The sequence below is a fragment of the Leptonychotes weddellii genome, chromosome 5 (genome assembly GCF_054177405.1).
Source record: "Leptonychotes weddellii isolate Sample4059 chromosome 5, ASM5417740v2, whole genome shotgun sequence".
In the NCBI taxonomy this organism is placed as follows: domain Eukaryota; kingdom Metazoa; phylum Chordata; class Mammalia; order Carnivora; family Phocidae; genus Leptonychotes; species Leptonychotes weddellii.
The window spans coordinates 106,566,964-106,587,230 of NC_138373.1; the positions used below are offsets into that span (position 1 = coordinate 106,566,964).

The 20,267-nt window shown below is 44.5% G+C and overlaps 1 protein-coding gene across 1 annotated transcript; it reads left to right on the top strand.

The window, feature by feature from the left end:
* Positions 1 to 1,026: 1,026 nt before the first annotated feature.
* RAB5B (RAB5B, member RAS oncogene family) lies at positions 1,027 to 19,774 on the top strand. Its single transcript, XM_006728763.3, has 6 exons — positions 1,027 to 1,149; positions 14,215 to 14,477; positions 15,592 to 15,743; positions 16,009 to 16,131; positions 16,692 to 16,785; positions 17,117 to 19,774. The coding sequence occupies exons 2-6, from the start codon at positions 14,315 to 14,317 to the stop codon at positions 17,230 to 17,232; spliced, it is 648 nt and encodes a 215-aa protein (XP_006728826.1). The 5' UTR covers positions 1,027 to 1,149; positions 14,215 to 14,314; the 3' UTR covers positions 17,233 to 19,774.
* Positions 19,775 to 20,267: the final 493 nt, after the last annotated feature.

The window sequence follows — 20,267 nt, forward strand, 5'->3', positions numbered from 1 at the left end:
TAGTGCCGAAAGTGGGCAAAATTAGAATTGTTGCCCCCATTTTACTGTTGGGGAAATGGAAACATACTTCACTTTCCCCACAAACCTGAATCATCCCCTGCACACACACACACACACACACACCACATACATATACATACAAGGTGGCAGTTCCAGAATTTCAGAGACTTAGGAGGGACTGAGGAACAGCAAAGTGGTTGGACGTGGGTTCCATGGGAATTCGCCTTGACACTGAATTTCCCAGTAAGCTCGTCGTTTTCCTTTTTGTTGCATATCACAGTTTTCTAAAGATATTTTAATCACATTTACATACGACTCAATATATCAATTGTCTGTATGACAAATTATTATGGAGGGGGTTAAAGTCTCCCCAAGCTACCACTTCTTGGAGTTGCCTCGGTCTCAGCCCCACCAAAAAACATCTCAGACCGCCGGCGCTGGCCACCCCAAAAATTCCTGTCCTCTGGGGCCCCACAAAAAGGAGGCCGCATCGACGAGAGTGCCACTTAAATTCCCAGGCTCCGGTTCCTCAGGTGAGATGCTTCTCTTTACGCCGCCAATTTGTCATAGAGGGCGGGGCCCCAGGGTCAGTCCCCGCCAAATCCGGGGGGAGGGGCGAAGGTCAGCAGCGGCCCTCCTAAGGCTTCTTTCAACCCCGCCTTGCCTGCCATTCAAGTTCCGAATCTTCCCAGTACTGGTTAAAGCTTCACTTTGACCCGCCTCCATCACTCACCTGATTAGATGTTTATGAGTCAAAAGGCGGGGTCATGAGGGTGTCGAGATATTATTGGTTGACATGTACGCCTGTCAACAGTGCACCGCCCTCCGTCTCAGAAAGCTCGCTCTTTAATGGCTCCTCACCTCGTCCATCTTCAGAGTTTCCCTCTCTGTATTGGTCTGGGGCCCCGCCTGTCCAGTCCCTCGCTCGTACTCGTTGGTGATAGCGCCGGAAGAGGCCCGCCTTGCTCCAGAGGATTGGCGGATTAGTGCACACACCGCCCACCCTTGATGTAGGCGGGTAATCGTGCTATTGGCTGGGGCCCCCGCCCCAGGACGAGAGGAGGAGGAGGGGCAGGAGGGTTTGGTTGAGCTGCAGCTGTTTGTCTGTTCGACACAGGCTTGGGCCCGACGGGGGAGACGGAGCCCCAGGTACCGGGCTGATGGAGCCTACGAGGGCAGGGGCGGAGGCGCCCGGGAGAGGAGAACAGTCTGGCCTGAGAGCAGAGGCGGGTCTGGGCCTCAGCGAGGGGTCAGAGTGGCCCACTGGAGAGGGGAGCAGGGGGCCGGGCCCCCGCAGGCTTAATGGGGGCGCTGAGGAGGGGGTCGGGCGGGCTGGGAGCCCGAAGTTGGTGAGGCCGGGAGGCGGCCGGGTTCTGTTGGCGGGCCAGGGGCCGGCGCGGGAGGCCCCGAGCTGTGTGAGGGCAGGGGCAGGCCTCATTGAGCAGCGCTGAAGAGGGAGGAGCTGGGGGAAAGGGCCGGGGCCATGGGTGAGGTAAGCCCATTTGCCGGGAGGTGAGGAAGGGTCAAACCTGACGCCCGGTATGCGAGGGTAACCGGGACTGGGGGGTCTCGAAATGACTAATTGGAAGGGCCTGAGAAGGCTTCCTAGTTGGGTAAGGGCCATTCTCTTCAGGGAAAGTGACTATTATAAAAATAACTAGGGTGCCCCTGAGTTGAGCCGAGAGGGATTTGGGTTCATTGAGGGAGAACGGAGGCAAAAGACGAAAGCTTTACTAATCTAGAAGACTAGTTGGCAAAGTGGCCCCAGGGCTTGGTATCAGTTACGGGAGCTTCTGGGAATGCTCAAGGGTGGGCCGGAGGATCTGGGTCTTGGAAGACCCACTCTTTTGTTCCTCTTCGTATCGAGATGTGGTTACCTGAAGTTTTTGGGTACTCCCGGGGTAGCTAATGAAGACAAAAGTTTAAAAAAAAAAAAAAAATTTCTGTGGCTGTTGGCCGTTCCAAACTCAGCCCCTACACTTTCCCTTGGCCTGAACTGGTTTAGGATGCAGTATCTGTTTCTTGTTACCAGTCTCAGCTGGGTTAGGGTGCAGTCCTGTGAAAGAGCTAAGAAGTTGGATTTGGGGGGTTTTTGTTTCTTTCTCGCTTAATAATCTGGTGTATGGTGGATACTGTATCTCTGACCTAGAAGCAGGGGATCAGTGATTTTATTATCCGCACTTGAAAGGGGCTTAGAGATCCCCAGCTACCATGAGATCTTCTGACCATAGTTGGTGAAACTTTTGTGGGACTTACACTTGGGTATTTCCCAGGCAGGTAATGGTTAGGTGGAACGAAGCCTGGAAATAAGAGGTTGTATCACTGAGGAACGAATTTGAGGAAGAGTGAGAAATTCCATTCCAGAAGGTTGGCATCACCCCTGTTCTTTGTCTACTTCAGGAGCCCAGGTTTCTGTGCTATTAGAAAGTTGGGTCAAATGCCTCAACAGTGAGGCATTTGAGGAAGGGGGTGAGTAGAGAAAAAGAAGATGGATTACTAAGGCACAGGAGTCTACCCTCCCCCATATATTTTTAATGGTCTGCTGACTTCTTTAGTCCCCCATAGATTGGAGTTTATTGGATTTTCCCTTATTATACTTCCTCCTTTTACCTTTTTATACAAATGTATTTTATAACTACATTTCCTCTGAATTACAAAAGTAATACGTACATATTTTTAAATATTCAGGATGTACAGAAGTGTACAAAGTGTAAATCTTCCCACATATTCCTCTCTCATTTGTCCAGAAAGGTCAGAGACTAGAGACAGCAGATCAGACTAATCTCACTTTGCTTTGGAGATGTGCCACCAAAGGCAATTCTGTTTTCACGTTCTCACCAAACTCTGGTCTCTCATTCTTTCCAGTTTTCCCTTCTGGAATGATACTCTGTTATTTATTGTGCTCCTTTTACTCTCATTTTGTCTTCCTTCTATCAAAATCAGACAAGCAGAGAGGTGTACTCTAGGTTATCCTTAAAACACACAGAGTGCCTCCTGCCCCCAGTTGTGCACTGGGTATCCTAGGAAATGCCCAAATAGATGGCCAGTACTTTTTTCTCTTTTATGGGCAGGAAAGGAACATTAGGTGAATCATTTGTTTGGGAGAATTATTGGATCTTTGCTGAAGTGAGGAATTTGAGACCTCTATCTTCTGGTTCATGGTCTGTGCATGTTCAGATTATATAACTGTCCTTTCATTAACCTAAAAGATGATGATGGTTCTCCTAAAGGGCCTCTGTATCTGTCTTTCTGTAGTGATATAAGAAAACTCTCAAGTTTCTCTGGATTTGAAATTGTTTCCTCTAAAACTTCAGTATAGTTGGGACATTTCATTCTACCACCTTATTAATTGAATTTGTCCTTACTGGCTTTAGAAGGCTCTAGTGTGCCCAGCCTTTGTACAGTGCCCCCAGAAACTTTGATTATGTACCCCGAGGAGTTTTTATTTTCCTTCTGCAAAGCCAGTCCTAGAGAAAATTGTGTGTGTGTGTGTGTGTGTTAATTGTCTCTATAGGCTTTGCCATTTTCTACATCCTGCTGGTATACCTGTCCCTTTCTTCTATACTTTTTTTTTGCTTTTCCACCTTCCTATTTTTTTTTTAATCTTTTTTAAGTAGGCTCCACGCCCAGCAGGGTTGAACTCACGACCCTGAAATCAAGACTTGAGCTGAGATCAAGAGTCAGATGCTTAACCCACTGAGCCACCTAGGTGTCCCTCGACCTTCCTCTTAATCAAAGTCTACCTTCAAGAAACAATCTGACACAGATCGAGAGTTAAAAACTATTTGGAGAAGAGGTCTTTCCCCTTATTCTTCAAGTCATACTTGATTAGAAGTTATACCTTGTAACTCTTAGTTTTCCCAGGAGCAAGGATTGCTTTTCTATAGTTTCCTTGTTTTTATGCATTGATACGAATTTGACTTCTGAGGAGGCATAGGGTAGGAGAAGCAAGTGTATAAGCTGCTCCCTAATCCTAAAGCATTTCAGATTGGAAAGTAACCAAAGTGTTAGACAATGAACTTAAAATAAGGAAATGCAACAGCCCTCTAGGAGGAAGGATACCTTAAAACCCTACACAATACACTCCCACTTCCCAAGAGTGTTGTAGGAAAGATTTAGTCATTGAACAGTAACTGAGCTGAGTAAGGAGCCAACCAGGTGAGCAAAGTGTATGCAGATTTCTGGGCCAGATTGTGGCTGTGGTTTAGGGGCAATGGGTACCTTTTCAGAATGTTCACTAGCTCTGATGGTTTGGGTTTTTTTTAACTTGTGTTTCTCAAGTTCAGGAATTAATAGAGATAATGTCCCATAGTTTTTGAACAATTAACATTAACTGAAAACTCAGGGAACTTTAAGCCACAGTTGCTTCAGTGTTAGGGTGGGAGGGCCACATATTGGGTATGATTAGGCCATCTGAGCATAGTAACGGGTGACAGGAAAAGCAGTTAGCCCATGTGAGTTGCAACAGTACTTTGTGGGCTGGGTCCCAAGGGGGCCCTCCATCCAAGGGAGATCACAAAGAGGCCAGGGAGAGAATTGGTTTTCTGAAGACTATTAAAAACATTCCCAAATGGAACTGAGTGAGAAGCTATCCAGATGACACAGAAGGGGAGGAATAGATGAAGGAGGGAAGCAGGTCTTCTTTAGCATTAATTAATTTAGGGAGCATTTAATGAACACCTACAAGGGACCAAGCATTGTGCTGTGCTCTGGAGAGTCAAAATGACAAAAAAAATAGTCACACTTCTTGAGAAGTTCATAGTTCGGCAGAACAGACACACACCATTAACTTATATAATGTAGTAAGTGCTGTGGTAGAAATATCATCTTAATACTGCAGGACCCCAGAGGAAGCAGTGATGAATTCTGCTAGGGTGAGAGGGTAATTATGCAATTTTACAGAGAAGGTGACATTTAAGCTTGGCCTTAAAAGATAAATTAGGAGTTTACTAGGCGGACAAAGTGAGGAAGGGCATTCCTGTCTTTTCTAGCTCAATAATAAAGAACTTGTACTACCATGCTGATAAGAGATAAGCATGCTTTTTACCTTTTGGGGAAATATAAGGGAGAGAGTGGGGAGAAGTGGAAGGACTCTCATTTAAGACCATGACTCATTAGTTAATCTTGGATAAACACAATGGAAGAGCTGAGCCAAGTAGTAGAACTCTCGGTTCAAGATTTTAGTAATTTTGGGTTGAGAGTTGAAGGTATTTACTGGCTTTTGCCCTATCTTCCCTAATCAGTAAATCTCTTAGATTAGTCCCAAGGTCCACAGACGCTTGTAAAAGTTACCACTCTTTCCCTGTCATCTTCCATTAAATTATTTCCATTTCAACCATCCTGGCAGGGTTGATGAAGACCTTCTAGAGAGGCATAGTAATGAGCGAGTTCTGTTAAAAGACTGTGGAACTGGAATCCAGTTCTCAGGGAAGGCCTGGGTCTAGCTACCTTGTTTTTAGTCCCAAGGAAGTACTTATCGAAACTGAATAGAGGCAGAAACTAATCAGTCTGAACTCTTCTTTCTGTCCTGGTGTCCTCTACAGAGTTCAATTCAGAGTTAGCATCTCCTGCTTCCTTAAGAGGTATAGTGGTAAATTAGGAGTACTTGCTAAAAGGAGATTTAGCTGTCTGTATGAGAACACCTGGCAAGTTGATTAACATTATTTGTAATAGCTGTCTATATGGTAATACTGGCAAGTTGATTAATATTATATGCCTCAGTTTCCTTACCTATAAAATACAGACTGGACTAGACCTCTAGACCGCCTCTTAACTGGGAAACTGACCTTATGGGGCTGACATTTGGGTGTGGGCTAGACTCCAGCGGCTATATATCTGGAAGTTAGTCTCTCTTAATAGGTAATAGACTTCTAAAGGCTTCATAATGTGGTTGACATAGAGACTCAAAGATACCATGTAGAGGGGGGCCTGAAGAATAGTCTTGCTCTAGCTGGGATCAGCAAGCTAAGAAACCTTTCCTATTTATACTTTCCTGAGCTGCTAGGGGTGCTGCCCACACTCAAGAACTTGCCCCTTCATCCTCCACCTTTCCCCTCCTCAGTGGGCTGATGCTGTGATCAACCCTAAGTCCTCCCTAGTTAATGGTCATTTGATAAACCTTTTTTGTGGAGCTGCACATCGAAGGGAAGTCAAATCTGATTTTTTTTTCTCTTCCAAACTGAAAGGGTTGAAGGGAAGAATAACTTCCTTGCCCTCCTTTTTTTTTTGCCTCAGGGTTGAAGGTAATCACACCACTTGGCTGGGTGGCTGTGATTTATTTTTTGTCTTTGAATGGATCGTTGGCTTATTGTCAACTCTTAGCAAAAAAAAAAAAAATCACCACTAGAAATCATTTGAATTTTTTTTTTTTAAGATTTATTTTTTATTTGACAGAGAGTGAGCACAAGTAGGGGGAGCGGAAGGCAGAGGGAGAGGGAGAAACAGGCAGGGAGCCTGATGCAGGACTCAATCCCAGGACCCTGGGATCATGACCTGAGCCGAAGGCAGACGCTTAACCAACTGAGCCACCCAGGTGCCCCAAATCATTTGAATCTTATGTATATTTCACTTCTGTACCCCTGATCTTTTGAGAGCCTAGCTATTGCATAAAAAACATGATACCCTTATATGCATGTTGAGATTAAAGATCAAGGCACAGTGATGGGCAGCCCATCAATTACTGTGAACAGGGAAGGTAAGACATATTATTGAGGTGATACATTGGGGTAGGAGGTAGTTTTTTCTTTTTTCTTTTTTTTAAGATTTTATTTATTTATTTGAGAGAGAGAGAGATCGCGAGAGCAGGAACACAAGCAGGGGGAGTGGGAGAGGGAGAAGCAGGCTTCCTGCTGATCAGGGAGCCCGATGAGGGGCTTGATCCCTGGACCCTGGGATCATGACCTGAGCCAAGGCAGACGCTTAATGACTGAGCCACCCAAGCACCCCAGGAGGTAGTTTTTTCTAACCCAGTAGTTCCTAATCTGTGATGATCCAAGGTTGCTTAGTAGTAAGAAAGTTTGCTGATTGTGTCTGGGCTCTGGCTTAATTTATTGTCGGGGGCGGGGGTGTGTGACAGGTTTTGCAACGTGAATGTGTTTGTGACTGTTTCCTATCTCCACATTTCCCCTACCCCCTACTGTTTTCCCAGGTCTAGAGCCATGTGTCTGCCTATGAGAATTCAGTCCATTCTAACTCCCATGTTTTCTTACTGTAAAGTAGTAACATTGAGGCTTAGTGTTCTGCCCCTTGGATCACATGCTTTGAAATAGATGAAAATGTGAGCAGATAATTGGGGTGCCTGGCTGGTTCAGTGGGTAGAGCATGTGAGTCTTGATCTCGGGGTTGTGAGCTCAAGCCCCACCTTGGACGTAGAGCTTACTTTAAAAAAAAAAAAAGAAAAAAGAAAATGTGAGTGAATAAGTCAAAGAATCTAGTAACTTTTCCTGTTGTGTCTTAAGAGTATAGCATATATATGTCACCTAAAGGAAACTTGATCAGCTTATCATCTGTAGTTTTTTTTTCCTATGGTGTCATCTGTTTTCTAAAGTGTGTAGCGTTATGATGGCCTATCTTTTGTTATGAAACAATGTATATGTAGTGCCACATAAATATGTTTTAAAAAATAATTCCTCACAGATTCTGAGAAACTCTAAGAGAAAGAAATTTTTTTTTTTTAAGATTTTATTTTTTGACAGAGAGACACAGTGAGAGAGGGAACACAAGCAGGGGGAGTGGGAGAGGGAGAAGCAGGCTTCCTGCTGAGCAGGAAGCCCAATGCAGGGCTCGATCCCAGGACCCTGGGATCATGACCTGAGCCAAAGGCAGATGCTTAACGACTGAGCCACCCAGGTGCCCCAAGAGAAAGAAATTTCTTTTTTTTTTAATAAAGATTTTATTTATTTATTTGAGAGAGAATGAGATAGAGAGCATGAGAGGGGGGAGGGTCAGAGGGAGAAGCAGACTCCCTGCTGCGCAGGGAGCCCGATACGGGACTCGATCCCGGGACTCCAGGATCATGACCTGAGCCGAAGGCAGTCGCTTAACCAACTGAGCCACCCAGGTGCCCTGAGAAAGAAATTTCTTAAATGTACCCAGAAGTTTGGAATTGAATTCAAATTCTGTTCTTTACTACTTTTTCCTACTCTCCTCCCTCCCCAAAGATCCTTACAGATAAGGAAGCTAGGGCTCAGAAAGGCAAAGGGAGTTAAGTAGCCTAAGATCACAGTGGGTTACAACTGGCAAAACGGAATAAAACTCAACCTTGCTTGATTCTAAAGCCCTTACCGACACCACAGGGGACTGCCCCAGTCTAGTTTAGCTTCCCATTTTCATAATTGCATCATAACTTTAGTAGCAGGGTTGGAGAATCCTCTGACCCCTGAAGAGCTATATTCAGCCCTCAGCTTCATTTCATCTAGAAGTGCTATAATAGTAACCATAGCCTATAGGCTGCCCAGAAACTTGACTTTCTCCCATTCTTATTAACCCATCTTTCATTGTCAGGCCTCTCCAAAGCAGTGTTTTTTAAACTTTTTTTTTTTATCATGACTCATAATAAAACATTTCATATCATAATTCAGTGTGTGCACATAAAGTGAAACATTTTCACAAAATGATTCTTATTATTTGCAATACACTTGTTATTTTTTATTCTATTTCTTTTTTCTTTCCCCAAATATTCTGATCATGATCCACCAAATGATTTCAAGGTCACTGTTGGTTTACAGCTCACAGTTTGAGAATGAAAAGAGCTAAAGAACTGTGACTAATGGTTAAGAACCTAATTAAGGGGCACCTGGGTAGCTCAGTTGGTTAAGCCTCCGACTCAGTTTCAGCTCAGGTCATGATCTTGGGGTCATGGGATCCTGCCTGTTTTGGGCTCCATGCTCAGCGGGGAGTCTGCTTGAGATTCTCTCTCTCCCCCCGCCTCTCCCCCTCCCTCTCCCCCCTGCTCACAAGTGCTCTCTCTCTCAAATAAATAATCTAAAAAAAAAAAAAAGAACCTAATTAACTGATTCTTGCAGTACTGGTTCCCAGAATTTAGGATTTTGTGGACCAACTTATTTATTTATTTTTTAAAGATTTCATTTAGGGCACCTGGGTGGCTCAGTCGGTTGAGTGTCTGCCTTCGGCTCAGGTCGTGATTTCAGGGTCCTGGGATCTGGTCCCACAGTTTGAAAATGAAAAGAGCTAAAGAACTGTGACTAGTGGTTAAGAACCTAATTAAGGGGCACCTGGGTGGCTTAGTTGATTAAGCCTCCCACTCTTGATTTCAGCTCAGGTAATGATCTCGGGATTGTGGGATCCAGCCTGTGTTGGGCTCCCTGCTCAGTGGGGAGTCTGCTTCTTCCTCTACCCCTCCCCACTCATGCTCACGTTCTCTCTGTCTCTCTCGCAAAAATAAATAAAATCTTTAAAAAAAAATAAAGATTTTATTCATTTATTTGAGAGATAGTGAGAGAGAACAGGAGCAGTGGGGAGAGGGAGAAGCAAGCTGCTAAGCAGGGAGCCTGATGTGGGGCTCAATCCCAGGACCCCCGGATCATGACCTGAGCTGAAGGCAGATGCTTAACCGACTGAGCCACCCAAGCGTCCCTAATATATTTTTTTTTTAAGATTTTTTATTTTATTTGAGAGAGAGAAAATAGGAGCGGGGGGAGGGGCAGAGGGAGAAGCAGACTCCCCTGCAGAGCAGGGAGCCTGACACGGGGCTCAATCCCAGGACCCTGGGACCACAACCTGAGCCAAAGGCAGACGCTTAACCAGCTGAGCTACCCAGGTACCCCTGGACCAGCTAATTTAAATTTGAGAGTTTTGCTTTCCCATATATGGGTATTTAGAAAGCTTACTACTGCCTATCACCATTATTTTTTAAAGCATTAAAAATTATTTAGAAAGCGGGGCGCCTGGGTGGCTCAGTTGGTTAAGCCACTGCCTTCGGCTCAGGTCATGATCCTGGAGTCCCGGGATCGAGTCCCACATCGGGCTCCCTGCTCAGCAGGGAGTCTGCTTCTCCCTCTGACCCTCCCTCCTCTCATGCTCTATCTCATTCTCTCTCTCAAATAAATAAACAAAATCTTTAAAAAAAAAAAAATTATTTAGAAAGCTTTTATTTTTAAGATTTTATTTACTTATTTGACAGAGCACAAGCAGGGGGAGCTGCAGAGGGAGAGGGAGAAGGAGGCTCCCCGCTGAGCAGGGAGCCCGATGAGGGGCTCGATCCCAGGACTCTGGGATCATGAACTGAGGTGAAGGCAGACGTTCAACTGACTGAGCCACCCAGGTGCCCCTAGAAAGCTTTTAAATGTATGTCCTAAAAATATTAAAAATTTATATTTCCTATTTTAAAAAAATTGTGTAGAATGAAAAAAATCTGAGTCCTTCACATACCACCCTCCTCAATCCCACTCTCCTCAGAGGTTGAGTATGTATCCTCCCATACTGTTTTCTTTCTTTCTTTCTTTTTTTCTTTCTTTCTTTTTTTAAAGGTTTTATTTATTTATTTGACAGAGAGAGACACAGTGAGAGAGGGAACACAAGCAGATAGAGAGGGAGAGGCAGAGGGAGAAGCAGGCTCTCCCCTGAGCAGGGAGCCCGATGCAGGGCTCGATCCCAGGACCCTGGGATCATGACCTGAGCCAAAGGCAGACGCTTAACGACTGAGCCACCCAAGTGCCCCTCCCATACTGTTTTCTATACAGAATTTTGTTTTACAGAAATAGGATCTAACCATGTGTTTTGTTCTACAACTTTTTTTTTTTTTTTTAAGATTTATTTATTTATTTGAGAGGGTGAGAATCTCAAGCAGGCTACACACTGAGTTGGGAGCCCAATGCAGAGCTCAATCCCACCACCCCAAGATCACGAACCCAGCCAAAATCAAGAGTCAGGCACTTAACCAGCTGAGCCACCCAGGTGCCCCTCTACAACTTTTTAAAAATAGGTCTCAGAGGTTTTTTTGTATAATATATATATTTACTTTTGAGAGGAAATTAATACTAAGTAAGAAGTTAGGGACACTGCTCTCTCTGCCTGATGCTCCCCCTGCTTGTACTGTCTGTCTGTCTGACAAACAAATAAATAAAATCTTAAAAAAAAAAAAAAGTAAGTTAGAAATCTTGTTATAAAGAATATTCTTTTAAATTGGATAAATTTAGGGGCACCTGGGTGGCTCAGTTGAGTGTCCAACTCTTGATCTCAGCTCAGGTGTTGATCTTGGGGTCGTGGGTTCAAGCCCCGTGTTGGGCTCCATGCTGGGTGTGGAGCCTACTTTAAAAAATTTTTTTTCTTGAATAAATTTAGCTTTATGCAAAACTTGCTATATTGTCTCTATTTCTTATCATTTCATCATAAATCACTGAAAACTTCATCACAAAATAGCCTATGTATATCTGGATTCTTAGGACTCACTGGCCTGAGGAATATAAAATACCCAGTAGAATCAGAGTAATTTCTTACATTCCTCTATCTTAATCCAGTCTACTTTGGGACTTTTCTGAGTTCTCACTTCTATCTCATTCCCGTTAACTTCCTCTTTACACTTTTGTTTTTTCTGTTTTTTTTTTCTCTACTTCTTATCAAGCCTGCCTTTAGGAATATATTAGTTAAAATTAATATTGAGATATACTTTAATATATTAAGTTCATCTTTTCTGTGAATCAGGGCCACTAAATAACAATACTTATTTTTTAACACTATGCTAAACACATCTTTTCCTTAATCTTCATTGCTACTCTATGAGGTAGGCAGTTTTTCCATTTTATAAAGCTGGAAGGCAAGGCTCTGAAATTTTCTTGATGTCATTGGTAATGATTAGTAGCTTAATATTCATTGAGTACTTGTCAGATACTTACATTTAAATTATTTCTGTTACCGGGGCGCCTAGGTTAAGCGTCTGCCTTCGGCTCAGGTCATGATCCCAGGGTCCTGGGATCAAGCCTCACATCAGGCTCACTGCTCGGCGGGAAGCCTGCTTCTCCTTCTCCCTCTCCCACTCCCCTTGCTTGTGTTCCCTCTCTCGCTGTGTCTCTCTGTGTCAAATAAAGTCTTTAAAAAAAAATTAATTCTATTATTTAATTCTCACATCAGTTTTATGAAGTAAGTGCTCATAAGGCTATTATCCCATTTTATAGATGAAATGAATGCACAAACAGATTTAGTAACTTGCCCAAAGCTTCACAGCTAGTAAGCAGAACTGTAAAAATAAACCCAGTGAATTGGACAGTCTTTGTTCCTCTGCACTGCCTCCTGTATGATTTTTCTGCTTGTCTGTCTTTACTGTCTTTTCTAGCTTTACTAGAATTACAGATTGTTACTAGAATCAACCTTGAAGAAAGAAAAGATTAATTTGAACAAAGTACAACCCAAGTAATGCTTAGGTTTTGGACAGAGGTTTTGCATGCTCTGATCATGCTAATTCCTTTCAATCTCATAGTCCCTTTCCCCTCAGAGTCAGAATGATGAAATACATTCAGTTTTGGATGATTAGACTCTCAAGAGTCTCAACCTCTGTCTCTTCCTCCACCACTAGCTTTCCAAGCCTCTTGAAAGGTAAAGATAGGTAGTTCAGTTTATTTTCATCAAATGTTTATTGCTTGAAAATTTACCCCTATGGGGCGCCTGGGTGACTCAGTCGGTTAAGCGTGTGAGTCTTGATTTCGGCTCAGGTCATGATTTCAGCGTCCTGGGATCAAGCCCCATGTCCACCTCTGCACTCGGCACAGAGTCTGCTTAGGATTCTCTCTCCCCCTTTCCCTCTGTCCCCCCCGCCCCGCTATCTCTCTAAAATAAATAAAATCTTTAAAAAAGAAAAACGCCTACATCATCCTCTTGAGACTCCTGCATGTGTTTAGAAGGTACACCCTCTTTCTTTGCCTCTAATATGGAGGGCTACAGCTGTTAGGCACATTTAGTGTGGAGAGTTATCTAATCCCTAGGCACCTGGAAGACAGCTGCAAGTTGAGAGTAGGTCAGGCCTACTGATTCTTCAATTTGATAGATTCTCAGACTTGGAGAGGTGGCAGGAGCAAAGTGAAAGAGTGGGTGCTGAATGTGGTCTGTTGGTTGTCTGTGGTCTATTTTTCTACTCACCTTTGACCAGAAATGAGAAAGAACAGATTTTTTGGCAAATAAACCCTGGTTAGGGTTTCAGAAATGTCAAGAAGACTACTGGTTATGTATGAAGGATACGGAACCAGAAGCTACCCCCGCTCTTAGGGAGGGGTGACTCCTCTCATACCCCTAGAGTAAATCTTTCATTTTGAAAGCTAGAAAAAAGATGGGGGTCAGGGGGAAAGACAGCACCGGGATACCAGGGTACTGGGGATCTAGGGCACCTGTGGGTGCATTCGGGTGTTCTTCAGGCCAACTAAAAGTTGATTGGTTTGGGGGTGCCTGGATGGCTCAGTCGGTTAAGTATCTGACTCTTGATTTCAACTCAGGTCATGATCTCAGGGTTGGGAAATGGAGCCCTCTGTCAGGCTCCGTCCTAGGCTGCTTAAGATTCTCTCTCCCCCTCCCTCTGCCCCTCTCCCTCTCTCCCCCTCTAAAAAGGGGGGGAAAATGTCTCAAAAGTTGATCGGTTTGCTGTTTTTTGAAGACCTGGGGTGGGGGGCCTGGGTTGAGCATCTGGCTCTTGGTTTCAGCTCAGGTCATGATCTCATGGGTTGTGGGATCGAACCCTGTGTCCTGCTCCAGGCTCAGTGGGGAGTCCCTCTGCCCTTCCCACTCACGTTCTTTCTCTCTCAAATAAATAAATCTTAAAAAAAAAAAATTGAAGACCTGGTGGGGAATTAATGGGAAATAAACTTATTTCACACAGTTTTCAGTCTCTCCATTTCAGCTCCCTTGGCAGTTGAGGATTATGTAGTAGGGCAAACTCCACTTCAGATGCAATTCTTTTTTTTTAATATTTATTTGAGAGAGAGAGAGAGAGGGCCTGATCCCAGCACCCTGGGATTGTGACCTGAGCCAAAGGCAGATGCTTAACCAACTGAGCCGCCCAGGTGCCCCCAGATGCAATTCTTACTGTTCCCCATTCTTACCACTGAGTGTCAGCTGCCTGGGACCCTGTCAGTGGGATAACCTTTTAATGGTGGATGATTTTAATTCAGTCCTCATAGGAGCAAAGAAATGAAGAGATTTATCTTTTCTCTAAAATGGATTGCAGCTGCAATGTCCCTGTGTTTAATTTTACCCACTTTTTTTTTCTTGCAGGACTGTTGAAGTCTGAAGTCCCCTCCCCTTCCCCCTTCCCCCCTTTGCCGCTTTGTGGCATCCCCCTCCCTCCACCCTTTCCCATTCTGATAATCTAGCCATGACTAGCAGAAGCACAGCCAGGCCCAATGGGCAGCCCCAGGCCAGCAAAATATGCCAGTTCAAATTGGTCCTGCTGGGTGAATCTGCAGTGGGGAAGTCTAGCCTGGTATTACGTTTTGTCAAAGGGCAGTTCCATGAGTACCAGGAGAGCACTATTGGAGGTGAGTACCTCAGGGAAAGAAGAGGCTCAATGTTTAGTGAGGCTTTTGAAGGGAGATCTAGGTACCTGTCTGTGGAGCTGGCCTTTTTAGCTCCTTGGAATGGAAATCCTTTATAAAACAGGAAAAAAACTGCCATAATGACAAAAAGTAGGTATATGTTTGTCTCCTTGCTTCCTAGAAGAAAATTAGAAAGGTTGACCATTGCACACCAAGAAAATCACTAATTTTTTAAATCTCCGTTTGTCTTCATCCCACTTTTTTCTTAATCCATTTGAAGTTCAGTTGAGTGTCATCTTGAGCAGGGTTGGTTTAGAGCAGTGATTCATAATCAAAAATGTATTTCAGAATCACTTGGGAAACATTTTCATCCTGTCATGCTTGGGCCCTATCCTAGATCTACTGAATAGTATTGGAAATAGAGTGAGATTGGTGGAGGTATAGACATGTATGTTGGGAAAAGCTCCTTAGATGATTCTGATGCACATACCTGGTAAAAGAGAGGCTAGAACTAAATACAAAAGATAAAAGGCATCTGCCTTTCCCACCTTTGCTACCTTCTACCTTCTGCTACTCCCAAAATAGGGCCCTAGTTCAGTAAAAGATCTTTTATGAGAACTCCCATGTTACTCCTTCCCTGCTTTTACTAGTCACCTTGGAAATGTGTTCTTGGACCAGCCAAGATTATATAAAAAAGTAACAGCCAACTAATATTGATAATGGTGGGATTTGCCATCAGGCTTTAAAGTCTTCTAATTAATTATTGATGTGACCTCTATCTGAAGCTTATTTTCTGTCATCATCTCTTACTCCTCTATTTTGGTTAGAAGAGAGATAACTGGTATAAGTGTCAGTTCTTCTCCCTAACCCTCATAGTTTATGTGCCCCCATTCCTTAGGTAGAGAAACTTCTGGCAGGAAGGACTTAGCCAAGGGCAGTCTTAATCCTGCTTCTAGGACCTATACATAAGGAGGGGAATGGAAAACCTTTTCCTTAGCTCAATGACCTGGGTGGTGACTGGTCTTAGACAGAAAATGGAAATATTGTGAAGGGGGCTGGGATTTTCCCATTGACCCTCCCACTTACAACTTCTTACCCTCCATTCTCTCATCCGTAGCGGCCTTCCTCACCCAGTCTGTTTGTCTAGATGACACAACAGTCAAGTTTGAGATCTGGGACACAGCTGGGCAGGAACGATACCATAGCTTGGCCCCCATGTACTACAGAGGTGCCCAAGCTGCCATTGTGGTTTATGACATTACTAATCAGGTAAGTGGGCTGAGAAGATTCTCTTGCTTTTATTTAGAGGAATTAAAATAGGTGGGGAAGAGAAAGCTGATTCTTGAAATAGCAAAATAAGAATATAATTTACACTTCCACGTGCTGGTAAGACTGAGGTAATGAATTACAAAGACACAAGTGGTTTCAGTGAGGGAAGCCTGCCTGGGAGAGGTGAGTTTTGAGACTGGGTTTTGAAGATGATGGACCTGGATTGGCAGTCATTCTGGCCAATTCTTCTCTTATGTTTTCCTAGGAAACCTTCGCCCGAGCAAAGACATGGGTAAAGGAACTACAGCGACAGGCCAGTCCTAGCATCGTTATTGCCCTGGCGGGGAACAAAGCTGACCTGGCCAATAAGCGCATGGTGGAGTATGAAGTAAGATGGCCCAGAGAATCCCTCTGTAACACACTCCCTCTGTGCTTGGGACCTTTTTTTCCATAAACCTGCCCTCTCTGAAAACCTCATCTGAGGACATTTATCATCTCATTCCTCAGTTCCACACCAAGTTAAATACAGCAACACTGTGACCCTAATGACAGCCAGGAGATTTTAGAGGAGACAGAAGAAAATTCCAGAGCAGAGGGGTAGGGAAATACCAACTATGGGGGTACTGATGTGAAAACGGGAAAGAGGGAGCAGTTGATTTTGAGGTAAGGGACTATTCAAGTGTCACAACCTAAAAGCCCCCAACCAACTCACCTTCTTCCTCATAATTAAAGATTCCTGACACCTGCTTGTTGGATTAAGCTGTCTAGACCATGAGTTATCCTTGAGGGAGTTGTCACCAAAATATGGGTCCAGGGCCAGCTGGCTCAGAGGGGCAATTAAAGGGAGGGAACCTAGGATATTGCCTAGCTCTGGTGCTACATGGGAGTGGAAAGGCAATACTTGTTCCTACCCTACATTCTGAGTACTGGTACACCCACCCCTTGCAGGAGGCCCAGGCCTATGCAGATGACAACAGCTTATTGTTTATGGAGACTTCAGCCAAGACAGCTATGAACGTGAACGATCTCTTCCTGGCAATAGGTAAGGTCAGAGCAGCCTGGGATCTTCCTGTCTTTTTCCCTTGCCTCTAGACAAGATCACTAACCCAAGTCATAAGGGTAGAGGGGAATGTCTCCCCTTGTGAAAACTTTAGGTATGGAAATATCTTAACTTTCCATTATGACCTCAATCCTTTGGCTGCGGCTTTAGCCCCCTCATCTTCAATGTAATTTACAAGTGAACCTTTTCCCCTCTTCAAAACATTCTTTTAATCTCTCAGATTTCTCCCTTCCCCATCTCTCCCCTACCCATAGTCCTTTGGAGGGATGAGTAAAATCGACCATACTTTTTTCCCTTCTCTTTTTATCTCTAGCTAAGAAGTTGCCAAAGAGTGAACCCCAGAATCTGGGGGGTGCAGCAGGCCGAAGCCGAGGCGTGGATCTCCATGAGCAGTCCCAGCAGAACAAGAGCCAGTGCTGTAGCAACTGAGGGGGTGGCTAGCAGCAAACAAGTATGGAGCTAGCACGAGAGCTAAGAAATAACCTCCACCCCCACCCCTCAGCACACAGCCCCAACGGTAACAGCACACTGAGCCCTGGCTCCCAAGGGCTGCCTCCTGACAGCTCCGTCATGGCACTTTTTAACGCTTCAGCAACCAACACCAGGCAGCTGTTGCCACTGGCCTCCTACCCCTACTCTGGGGCTTGGGGGTCAGATCCCCCAGGACTTAACCTTCCAAAACAAACTTTCTTCACTTTGTATTATAGGTGCAAGACAGTGACCTACTTATCTTTCCTCCTCTTCCTCCTCCTCATTTTTTCAGAAAACATTTTTTGTCTCCTGCCCCTTCTCCTTCTGCTTTTGGTCAATCCCTGTTCTTGATCCCCTTTTCCTCCTCTCCCCAGGGTGGAGAAGGTGGTGAACCCAGGAACTGAGGAAGGAGGTTTCCAGTTCAGTCACATTAAGGGCCCTGGGGGAGAGTAAGGCTCAGAGCAGGAGGGAGTAAGGAAACAGGTCCTTTTTTTTTTTTTTTTTTTTTTTTGGTTGGAGTTTCTCATGTTTGAAAACACTGCAGTCTCCATGAGTTGGCCTTGTGGAGGGTGTTTCTAGGTAGAGGTGAGAAAGGGAAGGCAAGCTCTCGGGGACTGGGTAGTTGTGTTGTTAGCTAACTGGGCAGAGGTGGAGAAGGTGGAGATGCAGTGTCACCTATGGCTCTGGAACTGTTCCAAGGCCTAATTTCCCCCTCACCCAGCCTCTTAGGTAGCTCCTCCCCCATAGTGGGGGAGACTCTGGACCCCAGAGTCCTCCAAAGAATCTTCACTGGTTGCCTGCATCTTTGGTTCTGCTGTGATCTAATTAGAGGAGGGACCAGTTTCTGATACCCATCCTCTGATTTATACATATGCATTTCCCCCCCTCTGGCCTTTAGATGGCCTCAGCCCCAGCCACTATATTCCCCTGCAGTTTGCACTTTAATTGGTGGTAGTTCACTTGGGATACTTGTTTTATGGGGGGTTTTGATTGATTTACCTGCCCTCTCACCTTTTTAATTAAATGGAACCCAAGGTAGTATATATATGAGGTTTTGGGAGGGGCTGTAGAGAACAAGACCAGTGGCAGCTACTCAAGCCCAGTCTCCACTGCTGGCTTCCTCCAACTCTGATTCTTAACCTATATTCTTGCCAACCTAGCTCTCGAGTATAGGTTTGCCTTTCCTGGGTAATTAACTGAGCAACTAGAGAGTGGTCTCAGGATAGCCTAGGCCATGGTATGGGAGTGAAGAGGGGTCAGGCAAGAGGGAGGAGTTTTCTGTCCTTTCCTAAGGTTCATGTTCAATGATCCACCCATTACCATGTCTTTTCTACTTCGCTGTAAATAGGTATGATCTTTATTCCCACTGTACAGTCTGTTCTGTCCTCCACCTCCCATCAGGCCCTATATCTTTTCTCCTTTGTTAGTATCTTCAGTTTAGTCCCTCCATCCTTATCCTCATACCCACCCTCAGCCAGTGGTTTAATCCACGTACCACTAGGGACTAATACCACAGAGGCCTACTTGTGGCCCCCTCACACCATAACACCTGTTCCTGTGAATAGGGGACAACTGGCACTAAAGGTCCATCACAGCTGTCTCACATCACCAGGGGACGTGGGTCCTTTCTAAATCTCTAGCCACTCTTCACATCCTTCATCAGGTATTTTAGGATGTCTTTGGGAAGCCATCAAGGCAAGAGAGAACTCTAAACTCCTTCTTGTTCCAGCCCAGAGTTTTGGGAAAACTGGGGGAAGTAAGATAGGAAAGGTCACAGTGACCTAGGATTGGAACCTTTCTACCCTTTGGTTTACAGACTGCCTTCTGTCCCAGAGCAGCTGAAAAATCCTTGGAGCTGAGACTCTGAAGGACCCAGCTTAGGTTCTTCCACTTAAGACTCATTTTCCTTCCTTTTCCAGGGGCAGCCTTAGTTCCCGTGGCCCTGAAACACACATACATTTTCCCCTTCCTTTCCCAGCACCTACCAACCTCCCAAAGCACCCAGTGCGTCCTTATAAGTGGAAGAACTAGGATAGCTCTCTTAAATTCCTTAGAAATGAAGTTTTTTTGTTTTTTTGTTTTTTCCCTCTGTGCATCTTTCCCCATGGAACAGGAGTGAAGTGTTTCATTGCCTTGGGGCTGGGAAACCATTTCTCCAGGCTTCTCCCCTCCCCAGCCCCCTCAGGAACAGGATTGGCCTTAGCTTCTGGGCCTATCTGCTGCCTGCCTTCTATTTCCTACCAGCTCCTCTGCTTTCCTTTGAGCTCTCTTGGGCTTGGGGGTCTTACTTTTTATTTCCCAGCTCTTCATTTTTTTTCTGATCAGTTTTTTTTGGGGGGGAGGGGTGTCCTTTTTTTTCTTCTTCTAAGAAAGCATTTGCCTTTTTCCCCTTTTCTTCCTCTCCCAACATAACAATCGTGGTAACAGAATGCGACTGCTGATTTACCGATGTATTTAATGTAAGTAAAAAAGGAAAAAAAAAAAAGAAAAGAAAAGTGTATTGGAGTGTTGCTTCTTTTTTTTTTTCTTTTTTCTTTTTCTTTTTTTTTCTTTTTTTTCTTTTTTTTTTGCTATTTTTCTGTCTGATACAAGAAATTTGGAAGAAAGGGCATCCAATGTTTTATTGAATCAGAAACACACCCTCTCCTACATCTTGGTATCTCCTTATTCCCTTTAATCTTTTCTTGAATAATGACATAGCCCAATTTGGAAAATATTCCCTTTATTGCAGTTAAACTCCTATTCCCAGGCCACTAGAGAGCTCATCAAATCCAGCCTAGCTTACTTTTTAGGCCTCTTAATGAAACATATATTGGCGGGGGGGGAGGGGTGTCTATGGATCTCTGGGCAGACAACGGATGAGACTGGAGGGAGAGGTGGTATTTGTGAATCCTTTGAAGTATTATGCAAAAGTTTATATGCATTTCTCCAGCGAAAGGGTGCATTGCCTTGTTTGTATCTCAGAGGGGTCCATGTTAAAGAAGGTTAAAAAA